General features: G+C 43.9%; 1 protein-coding gene across 1 annotated transcript in view; it reads left to right on the forward strand.

Annotated features, from left to right (window-relative positions):
* Positions 1-23,147, forward strand: part of LOC126187597 (5-formyltetrahydrofolate cyclo-ligase-like) — an 89,689-nt gene extending 66,542 nt beyond the window's left edge. Inside the window, exons 4-5 of the mRNA XM_049928784.1 lie at positions 221-360; positions 22,706-23,147. Coding sequence (XP_049784741.1) covers positions 221-360; positions 22,706-22,953 — 388 coding nt within the window. The 3' untranslated portion in view covers positions 22,954-23,147. The remainder of the gene's footprint in view (positions 1-220; positions 361-22,705) is intronic.
* The last annotated feature ends 4,051 nt before the right edge of the window (positions 23,148-27,198 follow it).

Genomic DNA, 27,198 nt, shown 5'->3' on the forward strand with positions numbered 1-27,198 from the left:
GCTTGTAGGCGATGATGGGAGAAGTGACTTCTTGCAAGAAAGCGAAACGCCGTTTAACTTTCATACCTTACACGTAAATTGGCGTGACAGTATTCAAGAACGGTGTTTCCACATGTAAGCTGACTTAGGCTTACGTGAATGCTGGCAGGGGCATGCGCGTGTAAGTAATTCGTGCCTGTTAAACAGTTTCAGGACAGTGGTACAATGTTTCGTCCGGCAGGTACTGGGAGCGCGAGTCACGGATGGAGATGCTGCGGCTGCGTTCGGTGGAGGAGCTGTCCGCGATGCCCAGCACGTCCTGGGGCATCTCCCAGCCCAGCGGCGACGACGCCGACTCCAGGGAGAACGCGCTACTCACAGGTACGGGAGCCTCTCCCAGTCACCAGCAGGCAGCAAACTATTTCCCTCCGAGGTGCCTGCCTTCTAATGTTATCCACCACAGCAGGCTCTTTATTACCAGTATACACTACCTGATCAAAAGTATCCGGACACCCCTATGGAATGCGAACTGATCACTAGATGCTACGAGAGGAGGACTTATATTCCACTTCCTCGGACGAGAAATAAAAATCAAAAATTAGCTCCCAATACCCCAAAGATTTCCCCCCAAGTCCCAAATTCCCAGAAAAGTGAATAAGCGAACGAAGTTCCATTTATCACTATTCTTAGGACAATAACAAGTAATTAAATCAGGAATCTAAGACTTGACAATTTAGCAATCTACGGAAGAAAGATTAAATTTCTGTAAAATTAAAATCAAAATCATAATAAATCACAAAATTAGCATAAATTCACATTCGCAAAGTAGAACCAACGATCCCAAAGGATACTCCGTGTGATGACTCTTTGGGAATCGTGAGTAATGACTAAGTATAATTCAATGCATTGTCACTACGATACGAGAATTAGCCGAATCAGGTCATATATTTGAATGCTCGTACACGTAGGCGCGCTTAGATTCTTTTTGAGATTGAATAATTGTGTTCTGTTGTGACGCAGTAATACGATCTTCTGACTTCAAATACCATGGCATTAGAATTCGAACGGAGGACTTTTACCTACTAGAATAAAGTGAAGTTTTAACTAGATAATTGAACTAAACGTTACTTATACAGTGATTTAGGCAACGAACACTGATAGACAATTTTCATTCATAACAGCCAGTGGTTTATGGAACTTCAGTGATAGGTCCAAAGCATATAATTTAAATCCCTCCAACACCTGGGAAAGTTTTCTTCTCAAGGCTCGGTTAGGAAGTGACTGATATAGTGCAATAAAACACCCTCTCGTGCCAAGTCGTGCATTTGTGATTTACAATTCTATCAAATTATTGACATGAAACTCCCGAGTAATAATTACGCTCATCGATAATATTTGACTGTAGCGCTCGGCGCTTGTTTAGAATTTTTGACTCAAATAACAAGCCCACTGTTACGATTTCTTCGATACTTGAAATTGCGACCAGCTTGTAGGGAATTTGTTGTGGATGTGACTGTATTGGTTTTATCATTAATATTTCCTCATTAATCAGTTAAACATCGATTACGAACGATTAATTACGATTCTTGGTGAAGTAAATATCTCACGCACGTCGACATTTCGGTTCAGCACTGTTATTTTGTGTAACGTCGTCTTCGTAACTTGATAACGATCTCAACACTCTATCGAGTTTTAACCGAGGCCAAGTACAAATCAAACCAAATCATCAAAAAGAAGAGGCGTTGTAGACTCGCCAGCGTAAAAAGAGGCGAGGAACCTTGTGTTACCAATAGAGAAGCATTAACAGCGCAATCAGTTGATAGGGAAAGATCAGTGAAGACTAGACATTGGATATCACCTGAGTAACAAACTCATCAGGGACATTTCAAACCTTCTAAAGCTGGCCAACTCGACTCTCGGTGATGTGACTGTGAAGTGGAAAAGCGAAGCGACTTTCACAGCTGAACCAAGGCCAAGCAGACCTTACGTACTGACGTACAAGGACCATCTAGCTTTGCAGGGAGTGGTTTTATAAAATCGCCTGAAATTTTCGGAAGGAGCCACTGATGAGTCATCGTAAAGCCAAAGGATGGTCACATCACATTTTAATACGCACTAATAAGGATCCGGATCCCTTTGATCAGATAGTGTACTTCACAGAAGTATACTGCGGTGGCTGCTTCTATTGTCAATGTATAATTTGACTTGTTTCATAATCCATGAAGACTGTCCAGGGATTTACAGAACGCAATGTATGGATGAATGATTCTCTTGCTTCTCAATGCAGTTGGTGTCACCATCCGTGAACGAGTTCATTGCCCCTGTGGACGTCAGTTGTGACGAGAAGGAGTCCTTGGCACCATCAGCCTCCAATAGGGTTAATCTCTTTCTTTTTTTGGTGACTAATAAAGACACAAAAGGAGCTGTCAGCACCACTAACAGTTAGGTATCTGGGTCTTTTCTATGTTCCAATTAAAACATGGGGAGAAGACTGGATTACAGATACCATGTAACATAATATGCTACTACATTGCACAACACCGTTTTGATATAATAGAGGACACATTTTCACAGTTATTTTGTCACTGGTAGTGTGATTAAAAAGCGGTACATTCTTTCACCTCTACAGATGAAACTATATACCTATACATCAAAGAATCAATGAAAGAATAGAAAGTGTTTGAGATATGGAATTAAAATTCAGGTTGAAAGGTTATCATTGATGTTGCTGTTCTCTGTGAAAGTGGCGAACAACTGCATCAACGTTAAAGGGTATAAACAAACTGCTGAGTGCAAAATTTAATTTGGAATAAATCAAAGAAAACTGACGTACTGTGGAGCAACTAAAATGAGATTTGCGAAAAACGTAACATCAGAATTACAGGCTTTCCAGTAAAGTGTTAGGAGATCCATGGAGAGTGAAATGAGACGCCAGGGCGACAGTAGATTTGTTTAATAAACTTCTTTATTCCTGTGCTCTGCTGTTCTGCTGTAGTACATCAGGAAAAGCTAGGTGGAGGCATCCAGTTGCCTCTCACGCGAGAAAATAGACGTTCAGCACTGCTGACAGTGGAAAGAGCGGAGACGAATGTGGCATCACTTGAATGCTGCTACCAGCGACATCTCCAGATGTGACCATGCTGACAGCGCAGCAGCACAGCTGAGACTTACACAAGGGATGGGGTGACCTCCTTCCAGCAAGCAGGCGGCTCTCCGCTCTGGCGGCGACTGCTTTCATGTCTCAGGGCAGGCTGTCCTAACCTTGTTAAAACAGCGGACCCCGTACTGCATTCCAGCATGTCGCTCTGGTTGTCACTGGCTCGAGGTGTGGGCCGTGACACTGAGATGAGAATATTTTAGTACACAAAAGGCTGAATATTTATACGCTCCAAACTATGTTCGTTCAGGGGTTGAGGCACGCACTATAAACACTTCTGAGGTGGCAAGTGAGGAAAGGCTTCCCTCCTTTCACCAGCGTACTGCAATGTTGGCTGTTGCTATATTGGCTTTTGCTATACTGCATCCAGCTGTCTCCCCTTGGCAACGCCTGTCTTCCGTGTTTTGTTTTGCAATGCATAACACACTTGCCTGCCTAAGGCTGCCTCTGCTGCACCTCACTTCCAGCCTGGTGCACTTTTTGACCGAATGCAGATGCTACGCTACAATAACAAACGAAGCAATTGAGGTCCCTTGGAAGCAAAATAGGGCTTACCAAGCAAATCAAGGATGATGTAAGAAGCAGGCTAACACAGAAAAATGTAGCATTCCTCACCAAAAGAAAGGTAGTATCGAATCATAGGCCTCAATTTGAGAAAGAAATTTCTGAGAATGTACGTCTGGAGTACAGCATTGTGTAAGAGTGATCACGGATTGTGAGGAAAACCGTAAAATAAGGAAACATCTTGTTGCAGAATGCTGCCGAAAGTTAAGGGGACTAATATGATAAGCAATGAGACAACTTTCTGCAGAACCGTTTAGGAAAGAAATAGGCAGAAAATACCAACTAGGTGAAGGAAAAGGATGACAGGGCATGTGTCAGGGTAGAGAATAGCATCAGTGGTACAAGCACCAGCAACCCAACCTATTTTGACACAACGAAAACTGCCAACATGTATAGCATAAGTACAATGTAATTTTAGATGTGATCAGCAGTCAGATGATGAACTAGTTGTTTCGAAACAGGTAACCTCAGTATCAGTCCTTTCCATATTACCATCATATCTAGAGGCCCGAGTGTAATACTGCAATAATGGAGCGTATGGGCAAGGGCTCTTTTTTTTTATGTCTCTGGTTTTCATCTCACTATTAGATCACACACCACGAAATGAAATCATTTCATTTTCAGTCAGTTAAAAGGATAGCCGTTGAACGTGGTTTTGTATTGATGCCATTCCCTTTTACTTCCTAAATACTACAGTAATTTCGTGTCTGTAGAAGATTTTCCTGGTTGTTGTATGCCTTTATTTCATGAAGGATGGCACGTTTCATTTCTGCTTATGAGTCGATATCTACCTAAAAAACCAGTCCAGGACAGTGGAGATGGCTTAGTCGATATTTCACTCTTGTTTTTTTTTTTTTTTTTTTTTTTTTGTGAAGGAGCATATGTAACTGAACTTTCTCACACATCCATATTGACTGAAAAAAATCGCGGCACCAAAAAATATTTAATATATTTCATAATTTAGAGAAATTAAATTTTAGGAATAAATTGTTTGGGTAACGTATTTAAGTGATTAACATTGCAAGATTACAAGGTAATGTAAGCATAAGATAAGCCATTGCAATGTAAAATGCTGGTACATTAATAACGGGTGTACTGTTGAATGTTGGTATGCAAATATGCCTGCATTTTGTTATACATGTGCTGGATGTCAGTTTGTGCGATAGAATTCCATCCCTGTTGTACTTGGTCCGTCAACACAGGGGCGGATAATGCTGTTTGTGGATGACGCTAGAGTTTTTAGATGATGTACTATATGTCCTCGACTGGGGACAGATCTGGTGATCGAGCAGGCCGAGACAAAATGTCGACACTTTGCAGAGCGTGTTGGGTTACAACAGTGGTACGTGGATGAGCGCTATCCTGTTGGAAGACACCACCTGGAATGCTGTTGATGAATGGCAGCACAACAGGTCAAATCATCAGATTGACGTACAGTTTTGCATACAGGGTGCGAGGAATAACCACGAGAGTGCTCCTGCTCTCATACCAAATCGCATCCCAGGCCTCAAATCCAGGTGCAGGTCCAGTGTGTGTAGCACACAGACAGATTGGTTGCAGGCACTCAACTGTTCTCTTAATCAACCTACGGCTGTCATTGGAACCGAAGCAGAACCAACTTTCTCCAGGAGAAAACACAACCGACCGCCAACCCGCCGTCCAATGAGCTCTAGGTTGACACCACTGAAGTCGAAAATGTTCTGAGATCAGTGGAATGCAAACTGCAGGGCGTCTGGCTCGGAACTGTCCTTGAAGTAGCTGATTTGGAAGACTTCGCTGTGTCACTGTGGAGCCAGCTTATTATCAGATTGTCGCTGGAGAGTAGTGCGATTCTCCAGAGCCATGCGCTGAACACGATTCTCTTCCCTGTTGGTGGTTCCACGTGTGCCCGTTCAGAGCCCGTTCATCTTACGGCCATCCGGAGCCTGGTCTTCTAGGGACCGTGCTTTCATGTGACCGCCAGCAATCATGTACAGTGGCTACAACCTGCCAAATCTTTCTGCAGCATCGCAGAAGGAACATTCAGCTTCTTCTAGCCCTATTAGACGACGTTGTTCAAACTAAGTAAGGTGTTGATAATGGCATCTTTAATGGCGTCTTTGTCGTCTGAAAGGCATGCTTGACTAACATTAAGTCACCAAGTCCAGAGTCAAAGGTAACTAACACTCACGGCTGTTACAGCGTGAATTTAAAGCAAACCTGACTCGAATCGTCATTGTGGCGCTACTAGCGCCGCTCTTACACGACTGTTGCGAAATGTAGAATATACATCGTCTTTCAGATGTAGAAACACACCTACTAATCTTCGTTTGTGTCCCACAACTCCTCTTTGCTGTTGCGATTTTTTTACCAACGGTGTATTAGCTGTTCTCGACTGTGCAGTTTTCAAAATGTGAAAGCTACAACACACATACAGGGTGGTCCACTGATCGTGACCGGGCCAAATATCTCACGAAATAAGCGTCAAACGAAAAAACTACAAAGAACTAAACTTGTCTAGCTTAAAGGGATGGCGCTATGGTTGGCCCGCTAGATGGCGCTGGCATAGGTCAAACGGATATAAACTGCGTATTTTTAAATAGGAACCCCCATTTTTTATTACATATTAGTGTAGTATGTAAAGAAATATGAATGTTTTAGTTGGACCACTTTTTTCGCTTTGTGACAGATGGAACTGTAATTGTCACAAACATATGGCTCACAATTTTAGACGAACAGTTGGTAACAGGTAGGGTTTTTAAATTAAGATACAGAACGCGGGTATGTTTGAACATTTTGTTTCGGTTGTTCCAACGTGATATATGTACCTTTGTGAACTTATCATTTCTGAGAACACATGCTGTTACAGCGTGATGACCTGTAAATACCACATTAACGCAATAAATCCTCAAAATAATGTCCGTCAGCCTCAATACATTTGGCAATACGTGTAACGACATTCCTCTCAACAGCGAGTAGTTCGCCTTCCGCAATGTTCGCACATGCATTGAAAATGTGCTTACGCATGTTGTCAGGCGTTGTCGGCGGATCACGATCGCAAATATCTTTCAACTTTCCCCACAGAAAGAAATCCGAGGACGTCAGATCCGGTGAACGTGCGGGCCATGCTATGGTGCTTCGACGACCAATCCACCTGTCATGAAATATGCTATTCAATACCACTTCAACAGCACGCGAGCTATGTGCCGGACATCCATCATGTTGGAAGTACATCGCCATTCTGTCACGCAGTGAAACATCTTACATTAACATCCGTAGAACATTAAGTAGGAAATGAGCATACATTGTACCATTAGATTGCCATCGATAAAATGGGGGCCAATTATCCTTCCTCCCATAATGCCGCACCATACATTAACCCGCCAACGTCGCTCATGTCCCTCTTGTCGCAGTCATCGTGGATTTTCCGTTGCCCAATAGTGCATATTATGCCGGCTTACGTTACCACTGTTGGTGAATGACGCTTCGTCGCTAAATAGAACGCGTGCAAAAAATGCATGATCGTCCCGTAATTTCCCTTGTGCCCAGTGGCAGAACTGTACACGACGTTCAAAGTCGTCGCCATGCAATTCCTGGTACATAGAAATATGGTAAGGGTGCAATCGATGTTGATGTAGCAATCTCAAACCGACGTTTTTGAGATTCCCGATTCTCTCGCAATTTGTCTGTCTACTACTGATGTGCGAATTAGCCGCGACACCCACTTGGGCATCATCATTTTTTGCAGGTCGTGGTTGACGTTTCACATGTGGCTGAACACTTCCTGTTTCCTTAAATAACGTAATTATCCGGCGAACGGTCCGGACACTTGGATGATGTCTTCCAGGATACCGAGCAGCATACATAGAATACGCCCGTTGGGCCTTTTGATCACAATAGCCATACATCAACTCGATATCGACTTTTTCCGCAATTGGTAAACGGTCCATTTTAACACGGGTAATATATCACGAAGCAGATACCGTCCGCACTGGCGGAATGTTACGTGATACCACGTACTTACACGTATGTGACTATTACAGCGCTATGTATCACAGAGCGAAAAATGGAATAGACATCATTTCCGCCCTTTTTATTGCTCATAAAAACCACACATTGTATTTGTACCACCATACAGCGAGTCCTTCAGAGGTGGTGGTCCAGACTGCTGTACACACCGGTATCTCTAATACCCAGTAGCACGTCCTATTGCATTGATGCATGCCTGTATTCATCGTGGCATACTATCCACAAGTTAATCAAGGCACTGTTGGTCCAGATTGAAGCTTAATTCACTTCAGTACTTTACATAACGTTTCTCCAACTGCGTGTAATGTACTTTCTTACATCACGCATATTTTTTAAGCACAGTTGTTTTTTGTTCGCGATATCGGCTAACATATTCAAGTGTAAGCGCATTCTCTCAATGTCTAGGTCATTTTTGAAAAACTCAGTTGATTTTTCCAAATTTGCTTCACCTCTGTTTATTAAAAGCAAGCACTCTTGCTCAACTATAGTGACCTGTGTGAGTCCAGTCGAAGCAAACCGCTCAGTAATGCAAGATTGCATCGTTTCACAACTTCAATGTAAATAGCTTTGTAGTATTCCTTCGGGGTTTTCAAAGTGTGCGGTGAGCTGGCTTCGTAGTTTTCATGCTTCTGTGGAATGCTTCGATTCCGAGGAAGCGAAGGAATATCAACTTGTGAAGTTTTTTCTTTTGAACACAATTCCAAAAAGTGTTCAAAACTATCACGCCATCCATTCGATATACAAATCAAGCCCTCATACAATTTTTCCAGATCAGCAACACCTAGATGAGGGCATTGAATTTTTTCATTGACATCCTCCACTGGGTTCTTTACAGGGCAATAAATATGCAAAAAGAAATAAGTCTTGAATTGTAACATTGACTTAAGGTAGCCTGCACATTTGTAACCTGCCTCTGTTTTGTCCTCTGCAGAAAATGTTTAAAAAACTCTAGAACTTCTTCAAAGTTTTTCAGTATTCTCAAGATACTAGAAGTCACAAAGTCCATCGAGTCGGGCAAAGGGGTCGTAGACCAGCTTGGTCGTTGGCGCTGTCACAGCGTATGATTCTGAAAAGTCCCATTCTTTTGTTAGATTCCCTTACGGTGTTTATTAAGTCCTTGGCTAAAGCCATAATACCCCTCATACACGCCAAATCTAAACTGTGGGCAGTGCAGTGCACATAACGTGCTTTTGGTTGTATATCCTAAACTAATTTCTTAGTCCTTTGAACTTACCTGTCATATTCGAGGCACCATCATAGCACTGTCCTCTTAAGTTATACATTGACAAATCAAGACGAGCAAAAACGTCTTCTAAAATACTAAACAGAGTTTGTGATTCAGTGTAGGGTGTCTCGTATAAGCCAATAAAGTCTTCGTTAATGATTAAGGAATGATCGACAGTACGAATACAAAATGACACTTGTTCGTGAATCAAAGATTCACTTGTTTCGTCAACCATAACAGAAAAATGTTCAGTCTTCTTGATTGAAGCCCATACCTTTCTCAACACAGACTTTCCTAGTAGATCAATGATCTCGTTTTGAATATCATGGGACGTCCACTTATAGCCCGAACGCCCTACCTAATCTTTAAACTCGGGTATGTCATTCGTTCGGAGTTCCAACAATTGAAAAACATTTGAGTTTTTAACCTATTGCTCTCTAATTGCTAGTCCTTGTCGGCATAGAAATTGAACGGTACTAAAATTTGTCTCAAGAACTAAACGGCCTTTCTTCATATCACTATCCAACTGTTCGTTCAATTGGGAGGCAACACTTCGGTTAGTGATAGAATTTAATTTCAGAACACCTTCTTTATGTGTAAAGGTATTTTCATGAAGACGGAATTTTTCCGAAGCCTTTTCCCATTTAGAAAACCATACAGAAGTAAATGCATCTTCTTTTTTTGAAGAAAATTGTAATAGACTTTTAGCATCCGCCTCTTCGCAGGTTTTGAAAAAAACTTTTTCGATAGATGATTCATATTTTAGCCATATATATTTTATCAACCAAGATTTCTGAAACGATCTTCTCTTGCTGAATTGTCCAGGTTTCGGCTGTGAATGGTTCTCGCCTGAAAACGACGAAGCAATTGACACAATAATTGTTGGAGGTTGACATGCAGTATCATCAACTTCCAAGCGCGCCTTTTGGTAATAAAATTAATTATTGGAAACTTAATTCACAATACACTAAGAGACTAAGGTAAACGATTAAAATATAGTAATATCAAATAGTCCACTAGACACTAAAGTCGAAACACTAAACATTTCAGCAGCATGCGCTGAACGAAACTATCCCCACTGAATGTCTGCGACAGCAGAGTGGGCTTTATATAGCCTTGGCATCGTAATGTCTCGAAGCGTCAAGGCGACGCGAGGGAGAGGGTTTCAGGCGCTTATGCTCCAGTCCTTTTGATGTCGCCGCAGCCGCAGCGCTGGCCAGCCGGCGCCAGACTTTACCAAAAGGTTCGTGCACCGGGACAAATTCTAAGTGTGACCACAGCACTGTAACACTATCATCATTCACACCACTCGTTTTCAGTTAACCTGCTTACTACCGTTATAATCATTTCTTCTAACTCATTACTGAATTTATTGTGAAAGGTAACTATCGTAAAACAAAGAAAATAAAAAATTCCAACATAATTTTTTGATTTTACACTGCATAATATAAGTAATAATTTTCTTAAATTATTGGAGGTGCTCTATCCCCGCCCCCGCCCCCCCCCCCAAAAAAAACGAATTTTTGAAGGGGCTTTGGCCCCTTCAGGCCCCATGGAGTCGGCGCCTGTGGGCATGTCCCATAGAGTATCATATCTGCGAACATGCTGGCAAATCTAGTCGAGCGATGTCGTTATCCTGAAGGAAATAATTCACAAGGTGTGCACAATGGGGACGCGAATTGTCGCCCATGACGACGAAAGCTTCGTCAACATGCTGCAGATATCGTTGCACTATCGGTCGGAGGATGGCACTCACGTATCGTACAGCCGTTACGGCGCCTTCTGTGACCTCAGTGGCGTACGTCGGCCCCACATGATGCCACCCCGAAACAGCAGGGAACCTCCACCTTGCTGCACCCGCTGAACAGTGTGTCCAAGGCGTTCAGCCTGACTGGGTTGCCTCCAAACACGTTTCCGAAGATTGTCTGGTTGAAAGCATATGCGAATATGAAGAGAACGTGATGCCAATCCTGAGCAGTCCATTCGGCATGTTGTTGGTCCTATCTGTACCGCGTTGCGGAGTGAATTTGCGCATCATGCAGCCTATTGCGCACAGTTTGAGTCGTAACACGACGTCTTGTGGCTGCACAAAAAGCATTATTCAACATAGCGGCGTTGCTGTCAGCGTTCTTCCAAGCCATAATCCGGAGGCAGCGTTCATCCACTGCAGCAATAGCCCTTGGGCGGCCTGAGCGAGGCATGTCGCCGGCCTGAGTGGCCGTGCAGTTCTAGGCGCTACAGTCTGGAACCGAGCGACCGCTACTGTCGCAGGTTCGAATCCTGCCTCGGGCATGGATGTGTGTGATGTTCTTAGGTTAGTTAGGTTTAATTAGTTCTAAGTTCTAGGCGACTGATGACGTCAGAAGTTAAGTCGCATAGTGCTCAGAGCCATTTGAACCATTTTCGAGGCATCTCATAAACAGTTCCTGTTGCTCTGTATCTCCTCCATGTCCGAACAACATATCTTTGGTTCACTCCGAGGCACCTGGACGCTTCCCTTTTTGAGAGCCCTTCCTGGCACTAAGTAACAATGCGGACGCGATCGAACCACGGTATAGACCGTCTAGGCATGGTTGAACTGCAGACAACACGAACTGTACACCTCCTTCCTGGTGGAATGACTGGAACTGATCAGCTGTCGGACCCCCTCCGTCTAATAGGCGCTGCTCGTGCATGGTTGTTTACATCTTTGAGCAGGTTTAGTGACATCTCTGAACAGTCAAAGGGACTGTGTCTGTGATACAATACCCACAGTCAACGTCTTCTTCAGGAGTTTTGGGAACCGTGGTGATGCAAAACATTTTTTATGTGTGTATTTGACCAGTCACTGTCCCGCGTCCTTAATGGATCGACAGGCATACAGTATGTTGGTTGCAGGAACACTGCCAGTGGAAAGTAAGAAAATAAAAGCTATCTGAAATGTCTTGGTCACCGCAGAACTATCAACACATTCCATCTCCGCACAAGCGTCACTCAGCTTAACTGTCACAAATTCCTATACAGGACGGCTAGCAACTATATAAGACACATCGATCTTAGCACTCGACTGTTAAAGGAAAGATCGAGTTTTAAGTCAGACGTCACAGGGCTTGAATGTTTTCCATCATCAGAAATCTGGCGAGATATTCCATCGCAGCGCACCCGTGCAGTACCGCGGTATTGCGACCTCTTTCGAAGAAGTGGCCGTAATTTTCTAAGGGAAAAGAAAACCTCGTTGCGCCGTTTTGCGCGAAAGTAGACGGAGCTGTTATGCGAATAGCCGGGCAAACTCGAGCGCTTAAGGCTTGCGTAACGAGGGCGCTTAGCGACTGGAGCCGCGTGCAGATAAGAGAGCGGAACAGAGGCAGCCAGCGCGCGGCTGCAGCGGCCTGCTGCGACGCACAGGCCATCCATCAGAGGGGTCCACCACCTGCTACCTGCCGGCAGCGCTCACGCCGGGAGATAACGCGTGGCGTGGCAGCTGAATGATGGCTGGCGAAACGCGCCACTCGGAAACACCGAGGCAGCCAGGTCGCACCTGGACAGCAAGGCGTTCTGCCGTTTCCAGAGCGAAGCGCGCACACTATAAGGGTTTCTGAGGGGCCGTTAATATCCTGAAACCAGATAGCCACCTATAAGTTGTTACCCAGTTATCCTAATGATAAAGGGTGTAACGCAAAGTTGCTTATCTGTGTGGGCGTAAGGACGGTCAAGAGGAATTGTTTAAAGGATTGGACAGCATAGTTGGAACACGTTACTGCTTAAGGATAACAAACCAATGACGAAGGTGTTAAGTAGTAGAGAGGAGAATAATGACTTGCTTAAAATAAAAATTGGAAACGATGTAGTAGTGGAAGAAGCAAGCAGAGGGAGCAAGATTTCACAGGACAGCCCAAGTACAGAAGATATCAGAATTAATTTAGCACTGGCAAAGAAGGTTCAAAAATGGCTCTGAACACTATGCGACTTAACTTCTGAGGTCATCAGTTTCCTAGAACTTAGAACTAATTAAACCTAACTAACCTAAGGACATCACACACATCCATGCCCGAGGCAGGATTAAAACCTGCGACCGTAGCAGCCGCGTGGTTCCGGACTGACGCGCTCTGAATCGCCCGGCCATAGCGGCCGGCCCAGGCGATTTTATTAATCTAAGAGATACAGTACATTCAAAGTGAAATATGACACGTGATCACTTCCAACCAATAGAGGAGGGCTGAACGTCGCGGATGTCATAATAGAGAAGCAGCATTATACAGGGTGGACCAAAAATCGTGCACACCGACGCCACAGCGCGACTCCTTGCACACCTGCGCTACAGAAATGTCTGTAACAAAATTTTGTATCTTGCCTATGTTCAGTACAAAACTGGGGTCAAAGAAAGGTACTCTTGCAGCACTGTAATCACATATATGGTAAGTGTCTTGATCCAATATTGTCTAGTTAGTACAGTCGATAGAGTTTTGCGTTAAAATACCCGATTTTTGGAATTCGAGCCGGCCGGTGTGGCCGAGCGGTTCTAGTCGCTACAGTCTGGAACTGCGCGACCGCTTAGGTCGTAGGTTCGAATCCTGCCTCGGGCATTGATGTGTGTGCTGTTTTTAGGTTAGTTAGGTTTAAGTATTTCTAAGTTCTAGGGGACTGAACCTTAGAAGTTAAGTCCCATAGTGCTCAGAGCCATTTGAACCATTTTTTGGAATTTGAATACAGATATAGCGGTCGCTCGGCTCCAGACTGTAGCGCCTAGAACCGCACGGCCATTCCGGCCGGCGGCAAAGAAGGACTTCGGCACTAAAAGAGTTATACTGGCATTAGATATTGATATGGAGCTTGTGGCTGTCGTGGGATTGTTATCGAAAACGATCAAACGTTTGCGCGATGGCGTCTCATTCGAAGTAAATAAGAAGAATCGATTAAAATTGTTGTCCTATCTGTTACCAGTTCCCTCTTCTTCTTCTTCTTGTTTATCGTCGCCTTGTCTCACGTCACGTAGGGTCGGCGTTGCTCTTCTGGATCCTTCTCCTCCATAGTACTCTATCCATTGCCTCTTCCTTCTTCCATCCTTTCTTCCTCAGGTCCCCGGATATCTTATCCTTCCACCTCATCTTCGATCTTCCTCTCCTTCTCGCTCCTTCAATCTTTATATCTTCAACTCTGTTTCCGATATACTCTTCCCCTTTTCTCTGTAAGTGTCCATACCACCTTAGCCTGCTCTCTTGTATCTCTTTCACCATGGGTCCCACTTTCACAGCTCCTCTAACAAATTCATTTCTAATCCTGTCCTTCCTTGTTACCCCACACATCCACCTCAGCATCCTCATTTCCGCCACTTCCATCTTCCTTTCCTGGGCTACTGTGATTGGCCATGTCTCTGCCCCATATATCATAGCAGGCCTTACCACCGACTTGTACACTTTCCCTTTCAACCCACTGCTCACCTTCTTGTCACACAATACTCCACTTATTTTCCTCCAGTTGTTTCAACCGCAATTTATTCGGTGTTGTATCTCGCTTTCCAGTCCTCCGTCCCTCTGTATGTACGACCCCAGGTATTTAAATTTACAGACCGATTTCAGCTCATCATCCTGGATCTTGCAAGACCTCATCTGCACATCCTTCAGTGCTAAATATTCTCACTTTGTCCTGCTAATTTTCATCCCTCTTTCTTCTAGTGCCTTCCTGACAATCCACCAGCTTTTCCTCAAGTCTGTCGATGCTCTGCTCACAAAGAACCACATCATCCGCAAACATCATATTCCACGGCGCTTCCTTCTTCACATCTTTCACCAGCACGTCCATAATCAGGTCAACGAGGTAGGGACTAAGCACAGACCCTTGATGTAACCCTACTTTTACTGGAAACTCCTCTGTCGTGCGCAAACTACTTCTCACCTGTGTCATTGCTCCTCTGTACATTTCCTTCACTAACCTCACATACTTCTGTGGCACGCACTGCTCTCTCATGCTTCTCCATATTTCGTCCCTTGGGACTCCGTCATATGCTTTCTCCAAATCAATGAAAGCCATATGTAGATCGGCTTGTAGCTCCCCGTCTCTCTCCACTATCCGCCTTAAAGCATGTATTGCATCAGTCGTTCCTCTTCCAGGTATGAACCCAAACTGTTCTTCACACACCACAGTCTCCTTGCATAATCTTGCTTCTATAACTCTGTTACCAGTTCTCTATCAACAGATAAAACGGTTTTACTTGAAAATCTCCGGCCTCCTGAACCGTGACAGCATCGCAAGTCAAAGCTACAGCAGCTGTTTCAGCCATATGAAGATACAGAACAAGGGACAGGCGGAAGCCTGGAAACACATGACAGAAAAGCAGTAGGTCAGTGAAATAATTATACATTGACCGTTTCAATCATAATAAAAAGTGAGGTAGTCAGTGCTCCATGTGAATTACAAATTTTAAGACAGAAACAATGAAACAAGAAGTAATATTCGTCCAGCTCCTAGAGACGCCTAATTAGTAAAAAGTTGGAAACCATCTGAACAAAAAGTGGCTCAATTTTTGCTGACAGTGGGTGATCTGAGTACAAAGGCGGACAGTGTGGCAAAACCTACCCATTAGCATCGGTCAGTTCACAGAGAAAGCTGCATTTACGTGTAAAACACGAGTGAGTGCAGTAGATGCATGCATGTCTTCGCAGCGTGACCGGAAACCTACCGACGTAGTTCTACACATGACTGGCTCCAAGGCAATGGAGGCTAGTGCATTTTAATTAAAGGTGGCGGCAGCTACTGCACAGTCCCATAGCTGCAGCTGAATGGGCTCCATCAAGAGTCTGCTAATTATGAGCTGCAAGAGGAGGTCTCCATGGTTTGATTGTCTCGAAGGAGACATTGTGAAATGCCTATTCCGGAGAAATATTGGTTTCTGTGGCCAACTTTATCGTCGGAGATGGGGGGGGGGGGGGGGGAGGGAGAGGGGGTTGCGGAAACGCTCACCGTTTCCGTAGCTTTTTCGCTGGAATAGCGGGAAAAGACTCCCTAGTCCTTAGGTTGGTCATTCTGCTCTGTTACCAGGAGGGCGTCTCCATGTAAAAAAAGATACACGTCCACTATAACGTATCTGAGTCTCCAGTCTGAGCGCAGGGGCTCCATTTTTTAACGATTTACGCCATCTTTAGACTTTGTTAAACTATATGGTATCTTAAGGATTACAGCGTAATTGTTTTTGAGAGCTCATATCGACAAAGCAGATTGCGACCTCGATTGCTTTTCCCCCATCATCTGATGTCACATACAGAGCTAACACACTGGCAGGTCCTGACACAGAGAAAAATTATTTTAATAGAAATTTGCGTAACAGTTTTCTACCTTTTGAAATGTTCGTCCAATCTGCCATTCACCGCGCTTATTTGATTTGTAATTTTGGCTCCTGAACTAATGCATGATTGCAAATGTTAGTAAACCTTAATCACGTGTTCTTTCTTGGTAAGGTCTGGACGACACATTCGCTGAGGCCTCTCCACATGTTTGTGATACATCGTGGAAAAGTCTCAGATTTACAATCTGAGAAAGAAGCTCCTCTAAGTGTTCATCTGGAATACGGGAATGCCACTCAGTATGTGCCCTACCATAGATATTTTAAGATAGTCAGATCATTTAGGTCTCTTCCTTTCAGATGCTCCATGTGTGCCAATCTGGTGAGTTATTCATCGAAGATGAAGTTCAGAACCTTACTGAATCTTTAAAAGTAAGGGTGATGTCCCCCAGTCGCAGATCGGGTTGATTAACGACTACATACCCGACTAAATCTGAGACACACGTATTAATCTGGGGACGAATTGAAGCCTGTAGTTTTAGCCGATAATTAGAGTTTCTTAACGTCAGTTGCAGTTTTCGACCAGTCCTCTCGAGACCAATAGACTAACAAAAGACTGTAGAATCGTCCACAAAGGGACAGCATCAGACAGGGGTGCTGACTAAGGCAACTGAGCATTTTACGGGTAACACTGTAGACGCTCCCCTGTGGGGCACCATCTTCCTGCGTGTATCGGTCTGAGGCCAAGTGCCAACTCCGTACCTGAAGTATCGTCCTGATAGGAAGGATCGCTTCCTTCTGGGAAGACAACCCTGGAGTTCCCACTCGTACAGTTGTTGAATGATATTTTATGTGCTTGTAGTGTCATGGGCCTCCTCATTATTTTCATTCATTTTTAAAACTGTCCATATATTTTTAAGAGCTTCAATTTTCCATTTAGTCTTGGTTATCATTCAATAAATGCAGAAGCACATGTTAGACATAACTCTGCCAAAATTGTCGGCTTATATGAAATCTACTGTAGTGATGCCCAGAATCTAATAGCTAATATAATTAACTTCAATCACAACTTATCTGCTTCACAACTCCTCCTACTCCATATAATCAAAAGATGGCCATTACGATCCACTGACTTTGCAGGTAACTCAGTGTGGTTACAGTTTCGCGACGCGCTTTACATCAGCCATTTTCAAAACAAGACTCAGTTCCATTAAAAACCAACACAAACTTAGGGTGAATTTCTGTAGATGATAAACAAAATGTAACAAACAAACTTAGGAGACCACAGCATTACAGTTTATCCGCTTGAATGGGACATGCACAATTCTATAACTTTAAAGAGCCATATAACCATAAATATAACTCAGATCGAGCTAGTATTTGCATCACTGTGCCTCATAAACCAAAACAAAAATATTGTCGGTACAGTGCCCTGTCTATGACAGCTTTTCGTCTTTAACACCTGTTGGTCAGGTTGGCCTCTAATTATTGAGCATCATGTACCAGCATAAAAATCGTTAATACAGTTTTATCTGTACCAGTTCTACCGTCTTCCACCATGTACCAATGTAAAAAAAAGTCAGTAGTATCAACGCTATGTCTGTGTATGATTTTAATTTCGCACCCATATTAGCCAAAAGTGTAGCACACAAAATGACTATCCAGCAGACCGAGCTGGCATATTATTGCAGAAGACTCATCAATACAAAAGAAATAAAAACGTACAAAGCTTCCAAAATATAAATTTTATTGCTCAGCTCGCAGATGATGCATACTGATTACTACTTTCAGCAAAGTTATAGTGCAATCTTTAGATCATCGGATACGTGAAGTATAAAACCGCCACGTATGGGACATTGCCGCGTAGCCACTCAAAACATCACAGAGAAGACATTTCCAGGTAACACTAAGTACACTGAAATAAAAGGCGTAAGTTCATCAGCGGGTGGTTCCGTACTGCCAGTTCGGAGCCAGTTATTCATACACACACACACACACACACACACACACACACACACACACACACACAAACCTGACAGTAGTGGATGTACTCTATCTAATGAATTTGACAACTTTGTCACTCGCTGATACAGTTATGGATTTTATTTTAGTGGTGCCTAGTCTGGCATGGGAGTGTCTTTTCTGTGAGGCTACCTCCATGTTCTCAATGGCCAGATGGCAATGTGCCACAGGTAGGGGCTTTAAAATTCACACATCAATTGATCTCAATATGGCAATATAACTTTGCTGAAACTAGTAATCAGAATATACACTCCTGGAAATGGAAAAAAGAACACATTGACACCGGTGTGTCAGACCCACCATACTTGCTCCGGACACTGCGAGAGGGCTGTACAAGCAATGATCACACGCACGGCACAGCGGACACACCAGGAACCGCGGTGTTGGCCGTCGAATGGCGCTAGCTGCGCAGCATTTGTGCACCGCCGCCGTCAGTGTCAGCCAGTTTGCCGTGGCACACGGAGCTCCATCGCAGTCTTTAACACTGGTAGCATGCCGCGACAGCGTGGACGTGAACCGTATGTGCAGTTGACGGACTTTGAGCGAGGGCGTATAGTGGGCATGCGGGAGGCCGGGTGGACGTACCGCCGAATTGCTCAACACGTGGGGCGTGAGGTCTCCACAGTACATCGATGTTGTCGCCAGTGGTCGGCGGAAGGTGCACGTGCCCGTCGACCTGGGACCGGACCGCAGCGACGCCCGGATGCACGCCAAGACCGTAGGATCCTACGCAGTGCCGTAGGGGACCGCACCGCCACTTCCCAGCAAATTAGGGACACTGTTGCTCCTGGGGTATCGGCGAGGATCATTCGCAACCGTCTCCATGAAGCTGGGCTACGGTCCCGCACACCGTTAGGCCGTCTTCCGCTCACGCCCCAACATCGTGCAGCCCGCCTCCAGTGGTGTCGCGACAGGCGTGAATGGAGGGACATATGGAGACGTGTCGTCTTCAGCGATGAGAGGCGCTTCTGCCTTGGTGCCAATGATGGTCGTATGCGTGTTTGGCGCCGTGCAGGTGAGCGCCACAATCAGGACTGCATACGACCGAGGCACACAGGGCCAACACCCGGCATCATGGTGTGGGGAGCGATCTCCTACACTGGCCGTACACCACTGGTGATCGTCGAGGGGACACTGGCCGTACACCACTGGTGATCGTCGAGGGGACACTGAATAGTGCACGGTACATCCAAACCGTCATCGAACCCATCGTTCTACCATTCCTAGACCGGCAAGGGAACTTGCTGTTCCAACAGGACAATGCACGTCCGCATGTATCCCGTGCCACCCAACGTGCTCTAGAAGGTGTAAGTCAACTACCATGGCCAGCAAGATCTCCGGATCTGTCCCCCATTGAGCATGTTTGGGACTGGATGAAGCGTCGTCTCACGCGGTCTGCACGTCCAGCACGAACGCTGGTCCAACTGAGGCGCCAGGTGGAAATGGCATGGCAAGCCGTTCCACAGGACTACATCCACCATCTCTACGATCGTCTCCATGGGAGAATAGCAGCCTGCATTGCTGCGAAAGGTGGATATACACTGTACTAGTGCCGACATTGTGCATGCTCTGTTGCCTGTGTCTATGTGCCTGTGGTTCTGTCAGTGTGATCATGTGATGTATCTGACCCCAGGAATGTGTCAATAAAGTTTCCCCTTCCTGGGACAATGAATTCACGGTGTTCTTATTTCAATTTCCAGAGTGTATATCAACTGTGAACTGGGCAATGAAACTTTTATTTTGCAAGCCTTTTTACAGTGATACACTGATATAGGTAATTACAGAAATAAAAACGTTTTGATTTCAACGTCATTTCTATGCTAGGCCGAGAATTGTTCAACTGTATTAGCCTTTTTTTCGGTCGTAATCTCCTGACTGTTTTGATGCTGCCGGCCAAGACTTCCGGCCTCGAGGATTGGGTGTTGCGTTTCATCACGGTCAACACGGAGTCACCCAATGTGGCGACAGCTAAAAAGGCTTGCAGATCGGCGGCCGAACTTCGCAGGTGGGAGTTACCAGCAGTCAGTACCATACTAACTGATGTGAAGCCATCACACAACTGTTATTCAAGCAATATTGAGAATATTCAGCCCAGTTGTCAGTCGTGTGATTATTGCCACAACATGTTTCGTGACAATCTTATCCCATTTTCAAGTGCTTGAAAATTTTTCATGTCATTACACCTTTTCAGAGCTTAGAAACAAAGCACTTGAAAATGGGATAAGGTTGTCCCGAAACATTTGGCAATAATCACACGACTGACAACTGGGCTGAATATACTCATTACTGCTTGGGCCATGAAATACGACCATTTCGTTTCATATTTTCCTTTCCTCGCCGATTCCCGGCAGAACCTCATTCCTTATCTTATAAGTGCACCTAGTTTTCAACATTGTTCTGTTGCACCACATCTCAAATGCTTCGATTTTCTTCTGTTGCGGTTTTCCCATAGCTCTTGTTTCTTTACCACATAATGCCGTGCTTCAAACGTACTTTTGGGAAATGTTTGTTGCTAGTAGACTTCTTTTGATCAGGAGTCCCGTTTTCGCCAGTGCTGATATGTTTTTTATGCCCTTCTTGCTCCGTCCATCGTGAATTATTTTACTGCATAGATAGGAGAATTGCTTGACGTTATATACTTCGTGATCTCCAATTACGATAATTTTCTCATAATTCTAATTTTTGCCAACTCTCATTTCTTTCGTCTTTCTGCGACTTGCTCTTAATCCATATTCTCCACTCATCAGACTTTCAACAGATCCTGTAATTCTTCTTCGTTTTCACAGAGGATCGAATCTTATCACGCTATCCTTGTATCTTGAAGTTAAGTCCCACTCTTGAACCTTGGTTCTTTGATGTACAGACTGAAAAGTCGGGGCAGAAGACTACATTCCTGTCTTATATGTTTTTTGATGCGAGCACTTTGTTATTGGTCTCCCACTCTTATTGTTTCCTCTTGGTTCTCGTACATATCGTATATTACTAGTCTTCCCCTGTAACTTCTACATCTACATTTATACTCCGCAAGCCACCCAACGGTGTGTGGCGAAGGGCACTTTACGTGCATTACCTCCCTTTCCTGTTCCAGTCGCGTTTGGTTCGCGGGAAGAACGACTGGCGGAAAGCCTCCGGCGCGCTCGCATCTCTCTAATTTTATATTCGTAATCTCCTCGGGAAGTATAAGTATGGGGAAGCAATATATTCGATACCTCATCCAGAAACGCACCCTCTCGAAACCTGGACAGCAAGCTACACCGCGATTCAGAGCGCCTCTCTTGCAGAGTCTGTCACTTGAGTTTGCTAAACATCTCCGTAACGCTATCACGCTTACCAAATAACCCTGTGATGAAAGGCGCCGCTCTTCTTTGGATCTTCTCTATCTCCTCTGTCGACCCGACCTGATACGGATCCCATACTGATGAACAATACTCAAGTACAGGTCGAACGAGTGTTTTGTAAGCCACCTCCTTTGTTGATGGACTACATTTTCTAAGGACTGTCCAATGAACCTGAAACTGGCACCCGCCTTACCAACAATTAATTTTATATGATCATTCCACTTCAAATCGTTCCGCACGCATACTCCCAGATATTTTACAGAAGTAACTGCTACCAGTGTTTGTTCCGCTATCATATAATCATACAATAAAGGATCCTTCTTTCTATGTATTCGCAATACATTACATTTATCTATGTTAAGGGTCAGTTGCCACTCTCTGCACCAAGTGCCTATCCGCTGCAGATCTTCCTGCAATTCGCTGCAATTTTCTGATGCTGCAACTTCTCTGTATACTTCAGCATCATCCGCGAAAAGCCGCATGTAACTTCCGACACTATCTACTAGGTCATTTATATGTATTGTGAAAAGCAATGGTCCCATAACACTCCCTTGTGGCACGCCAGAGGTTACTTTAACCTCTGTAGACGTCTCTCCATTGAGAACAACATGCTGTGTTCTGTTTGCTAAAAACTCTTCAATCCAGACACACAGCTGGTCTGATATTCCGTAGGCTCTTACTTTGTTTATCAGGCGACAGTGCGGAACTGTATCGAACGCCTTCCGGAAGTGAAGGAAAATGGCATCTACCTTGGAGCCTGTATCTAATATTTTCTGGGTCTCATGAACAAATAAAGCGAGTTGGGTCTCACACGATCGCTGTTTCCGGAATCCATATTGGTTCCTACAGGGTAGATTGTGGGTTTCCAGAAATGACATGAAACGCGAGCAAAAATTATGTTCTAAAATTCTACAACAGATCGATGTCAGAGATATAGGCCCATAGTTTTGCGCTTCTGATCGACGACCCTTCTTGAAAACTGGAACTACCCCTGTTTTTCTCATACTGTCCAACATCTTGCGCCGTATTACATCGTCGAACGCTTCAAGTATTATTGGCCATAAATTGAGATAACAACATAGACCTGAAGGACCGAGTGTGTTAATGTGTCCGAGTGACTGTAACTGACCTGGTTTGCCGTGTGTTTGGCTGTGCAGGAGGTCTGGACCTGATCGTGGTGCCCGGGCGCGCCTTCACCGCCGACGGAGGGCGGCTGGGCCGCGGCGGCGGCTACTACGACGTCTACCTGGGCAGGCTGCGTCCTGAGGCAGGTTACGCAGGTCCCCCGCCCTTCACCGTGGGGTTGGCCTTCCGCCAGCAAGTCCTGCCCCACCTGCCGCTGGACAAGGCGGACGTGCCGCTCCACCTGGTGCTCTACCCCCCTCCAGAGGCCGGAAACACCTGAGCACTCCCACTGTCGCTGCACAACTCACTAGCCGTCGACATACTGCTCAAGACCATCTCGCTTTCTCAAAATGAACAGAGAGGGTTCACGTTAAATACCAGGGAAATTTACGGATCGTTCTGAATGGTGGAGTGAACCTGCTACATTACTTAATTTGACGTGGGAATAAATTCTGAATTTTCTTACTTTGGAAACCATTTTATCTACAGAAAATAATACCTTTATTACCAATTCTTTGTCATTCACTAGTCATGGCTGGACAGACAGCATCAAGAACAAAGGAATTAGACATTGGCTGCGAGTGTGCATTGATTTAAATCACTGAGAAAAGTTCAAAATTTGCGCTGGACCGAGATTCGAAACCACGTCTCCTGTTTACTAGGCAGATGCTCTGACCACTAAGCCATCCTAACACAGTGGTCATCGCCTTTGCACAGACTACCCTAGCATGCCTCCCGTCAGACCCAAATTCTCAGCTTATCCACACACTACGAATGTAGAACCCCTTGCCCAGTCCGAGCCTGGTGTGCATTTGCACTGAAGAGATCTTTGGCTGTCTTCGCCTTAATTGCACACATGTGGGGTCTGTTTCATTCAGCACCCATTATGAATGAAGGAAAAAAGGGAATTACGGACATATTAGAACATATTACTATTACGAAGTCAACATCATTCGCTGGCTGATGGCTGCTCAGGTTGCGTCACATCTTTCGATTATATATTAAAATAATCATTAAAACTAAAATAAGTGACAAGAAGCATTATACAACACTGATATTACAAACTATGGTTATAAACAACTCTTAAATTTTTCCAATTTGTGGCTTCACGGGTGATGGTATCTTGTTGACCGGTCTACGGTTCCACTTGTAGAAAAAAATTCGTTTACAGAATACAGCGGCTATTGCTTGAGTACACGTGTCAGTCTGCCTTTAATGTCATCAGAGACAGTGTTCGAACATCTGCTGGTAGTTGGTTTTAGAGCTACTGTGGGAAAACTGTCCAGTGTCTTACTTAGGCGACAGCTTGAAATATCAATTTCGTCCTTATTTCGTGTGTTGTGAAACTCTTACCTCTTGCAGAAGGATCCTTGCTTTCCTTTTATGTAGACAAGGGAGTTTAAACATACTGCGTAAATATTGTCATTATTTTCAACTGTTTGAAAATGGGTCTACCGTCCTGGAAGATATTTTCGTAGCCTATTTCTGTAGGATCAATAGATTTTTACTTGGAGTAAAGAGTCTCCACAACAGAAATCCACATGTGATGTGGCTGTGCAACAGTGCATAATAGATTGTGATTAAGTAATGATTTGTTGTCACACATTTGAGTTATCACACATCTGAGCTTCCTGTCGAGCTCAATTACTCCTGCGAGCTTAGAATACGCATGTGCAGTGTGTGGTCCACATCAGCTTCTTGTCAGTTGTGACTCCTAGGAGTGTGACATCAACATTTCCTACGAGTCCACAGTCATGAAAGCTCCATAATGTTTACTGGGTTTTATCCTAGACCATGAATACTTTTCAGAAATTGTCAGAAAGTACATACTTCGTCGGGTATCTCATTTTCACGTCAGAGGCCATTAATATACAATGTCTGATCAGAAGTATAAGGACACTTTTATGCGTAGTGCGGAGTTGACGAATACTTTCACTTGAGAAGGGCTCGCCAATATAAAAGAAGCAAGGAGTATTACGCAGAAAATATTCTCATTCCTGCAACTCAATCTTTCTAGCCAAATCCCCAGTCGCAATGTAGAGCATCAGTTAACCCTTTAAGTCCCAACAATATATATAACTGACTTCCACCATCATGTTAACGAATATAAGAAGTGACTGCCAAAAACCAAACAATTATTTTAAAGAAGTGATTTCACTTTGGAACATAATATTAATTTTTTGATTACAAAATTAATCTTTATTATCATAGTAAGCAATGAATACAGGAATACGTTGCCAAAAAGTAAAAAATCAATTGTTTTAAAGTCGTGGTTTCTCTTTGGAACCACTGGAACATGCAGTTTTGAATCACCTGTCGTTTCATGAGATATATTTTAAAAGAATTTCGTGTTTTTCTTAGACACAATCCCAAATCTCGGAACTTCTATGAACTCATAATGCTTAATACGATCCATAGTTTAATTACAAGCAAATATGGCCTAAAATTTGATAAATATGTATATCATAAATATATACTGCTATAGTGGTTTTATTTCTAAACTACTCATAACAGCAGTAATATTGACTCAAATTTAAGTGACAATGGCTTTAGATATACTTCCTTTCACTGTCAATTCGAACCATTAAACGGTTGAGAGATGAAGGCAGACCCATTTACTATTTGGACGAGACGTGGATGAACGCAGGACATACCCGAAGTTACGTCTGGGTAGATGACACTATAAATTCCTCAAAACAAGCGTTTCTGTCCGGGTTATCCACCGGAAGGAAGGGCCCATCAGGTAAAGGGAAACGTCTGATTATCGCACACATTGGCAGCAAAGCAGGGTTCGTTGAAGGATGTTTGTGGACTTTCGAATCCAAGAAAAGTGGAGATTATCATGAGGAGACGTGCGCCGAAACCTTCGAGAAGTGGTTTCAAGATGTTCTTCCTCGGCTTCAGGAAAATGCAGTTATTGTTCTTGATAACGCGCCGTAACATTCTCGGAGAAAAGAGGAAGTTCCCAATGCGAATTCCAATAAGCACGAAATATCAGAGTGGCTGAAATCTAAAAACATCGATTTCGAAGACGGTATGATGAAGAAAGAAATTTTAGATATAGTTAAAAATCACAGATCAGCGCACAACGAATACGCAATAAATGAAATGACGAAGAATGCAGGGAAAACTGTTCTCAGAATTGCTCTGTACCACTGTGAATTAAACGCCATTGAGTTAGTGTGGGCCAGAATCAAAGGCTATGTTGCAGCGAAAAACAAAACATACAAAATGCCGGAAGTTAAAGTACTGCTAGAAGAAGCAGTAAGAACAGTGACTGGACAGGATTGGAACAAGTGCGTCCTCCATGTCGTAGAAAAAGTGGAAACTCAAATGTGGAAATTAGATTGCATTATAGAGGAGAGAGAGGAGCCGTTTATTATAAACTTCAATGAAAACAGTTCAAGTTCGACAGAGTGAACCTTGTTTCGTCATTTCTCATTATTATTACTGGTATTGTTATTAAAATTAACAATTAATTCTGTTTTAATGGAGCGTTTTGTTAGAAACCTGAATCAAAATAAATCTGCTTCGACAGAATGAACTCAGTTTAACATTATTTATTTCGTACATTGTTGCCCAGGTTTCTCACAGTCCGCTGTGACAGCTCGGCAGCCAGCCGAACGCCGCCAGATGCAAAGCGTGCGCCAAGGATTTTCCACACCCCTACGTATCACGTGAACACCGAATGCTTTCTCTAGAAACGAGCGTAGTCGCTCACGTGACACTGTTTATGTTTCGTCCCAGCTCTCGGTGAATAGACTATATATCTTTCACATCACTTGCAGCGCCATCTGTTGTTGAAAATTGTAACTACTGTAATTTCGAAAGTTTGTCCGCCTGAAAATGTACTGTTGTCCCAAGCATATTGCAACAAACGGTGTATTTCTATCGCTGCTCGTTTAGTTTTTATTGCCGTTTCAAATATACCGGTCATTTTTGAAACACCCTGTAAGTAAGACGCTGATGGCAATAAAGCCGGACAAACCAAGGACATACCCACGACCTTACAGACCATTTGTCTGTTGGACGTAGTAGGAACGACCTTCGAAAGAATCATAACTGATTGACTCAAACACTTTGCAGAGAACAACAGACTCCTCCCCTTGATTCAAGCAGGGTTTAGACGCATTCGCTCACCAGATGGGGCATACTCAAAATCTGGAACTTTTAATGATCAGAAGAAAGGTACAGTGAAAGGGTGAGTTAACCCCACACACAGTAGACGGCGAAAACTTAGTTTCGCGTTTGTAAGGCACTAATGACCACACATCAGCTCGAGAACATGTATTAAACAGGAGAATGTTGCCGAATTCTGTTAAAACAAATAGTGAAGCTTCGGATGAGAGATCTCAAAGCTTATATGCAAAAAAGCAGGTGACAAATCGAAACCATGAAGCTGTTAGCGACGGAGAATGTGAGGTACCGTACATTTGCAACAGTATTACTCATTCTCGTTTGGAGAGTATGCCGAAACTGCCGAAATCTCCGATGGTAATTCGTGTTGGCTTGTCGCTGATGGAAG

This window comes from Schistocerca cancellata, chromosome 5, assembly GCF_023864275.1.
Source record: "Schistocerca cancellata isolate TAMUIC-IGC-003103 chromosome 5, iqSchCanc2.1, whole genome shotgun sequence".
NCBI lineage: Eukaryota > Metazoa > Arthropoda > Insecta > Orthoptera > Acrididae > Schistocerca > Schistocerca cancellata.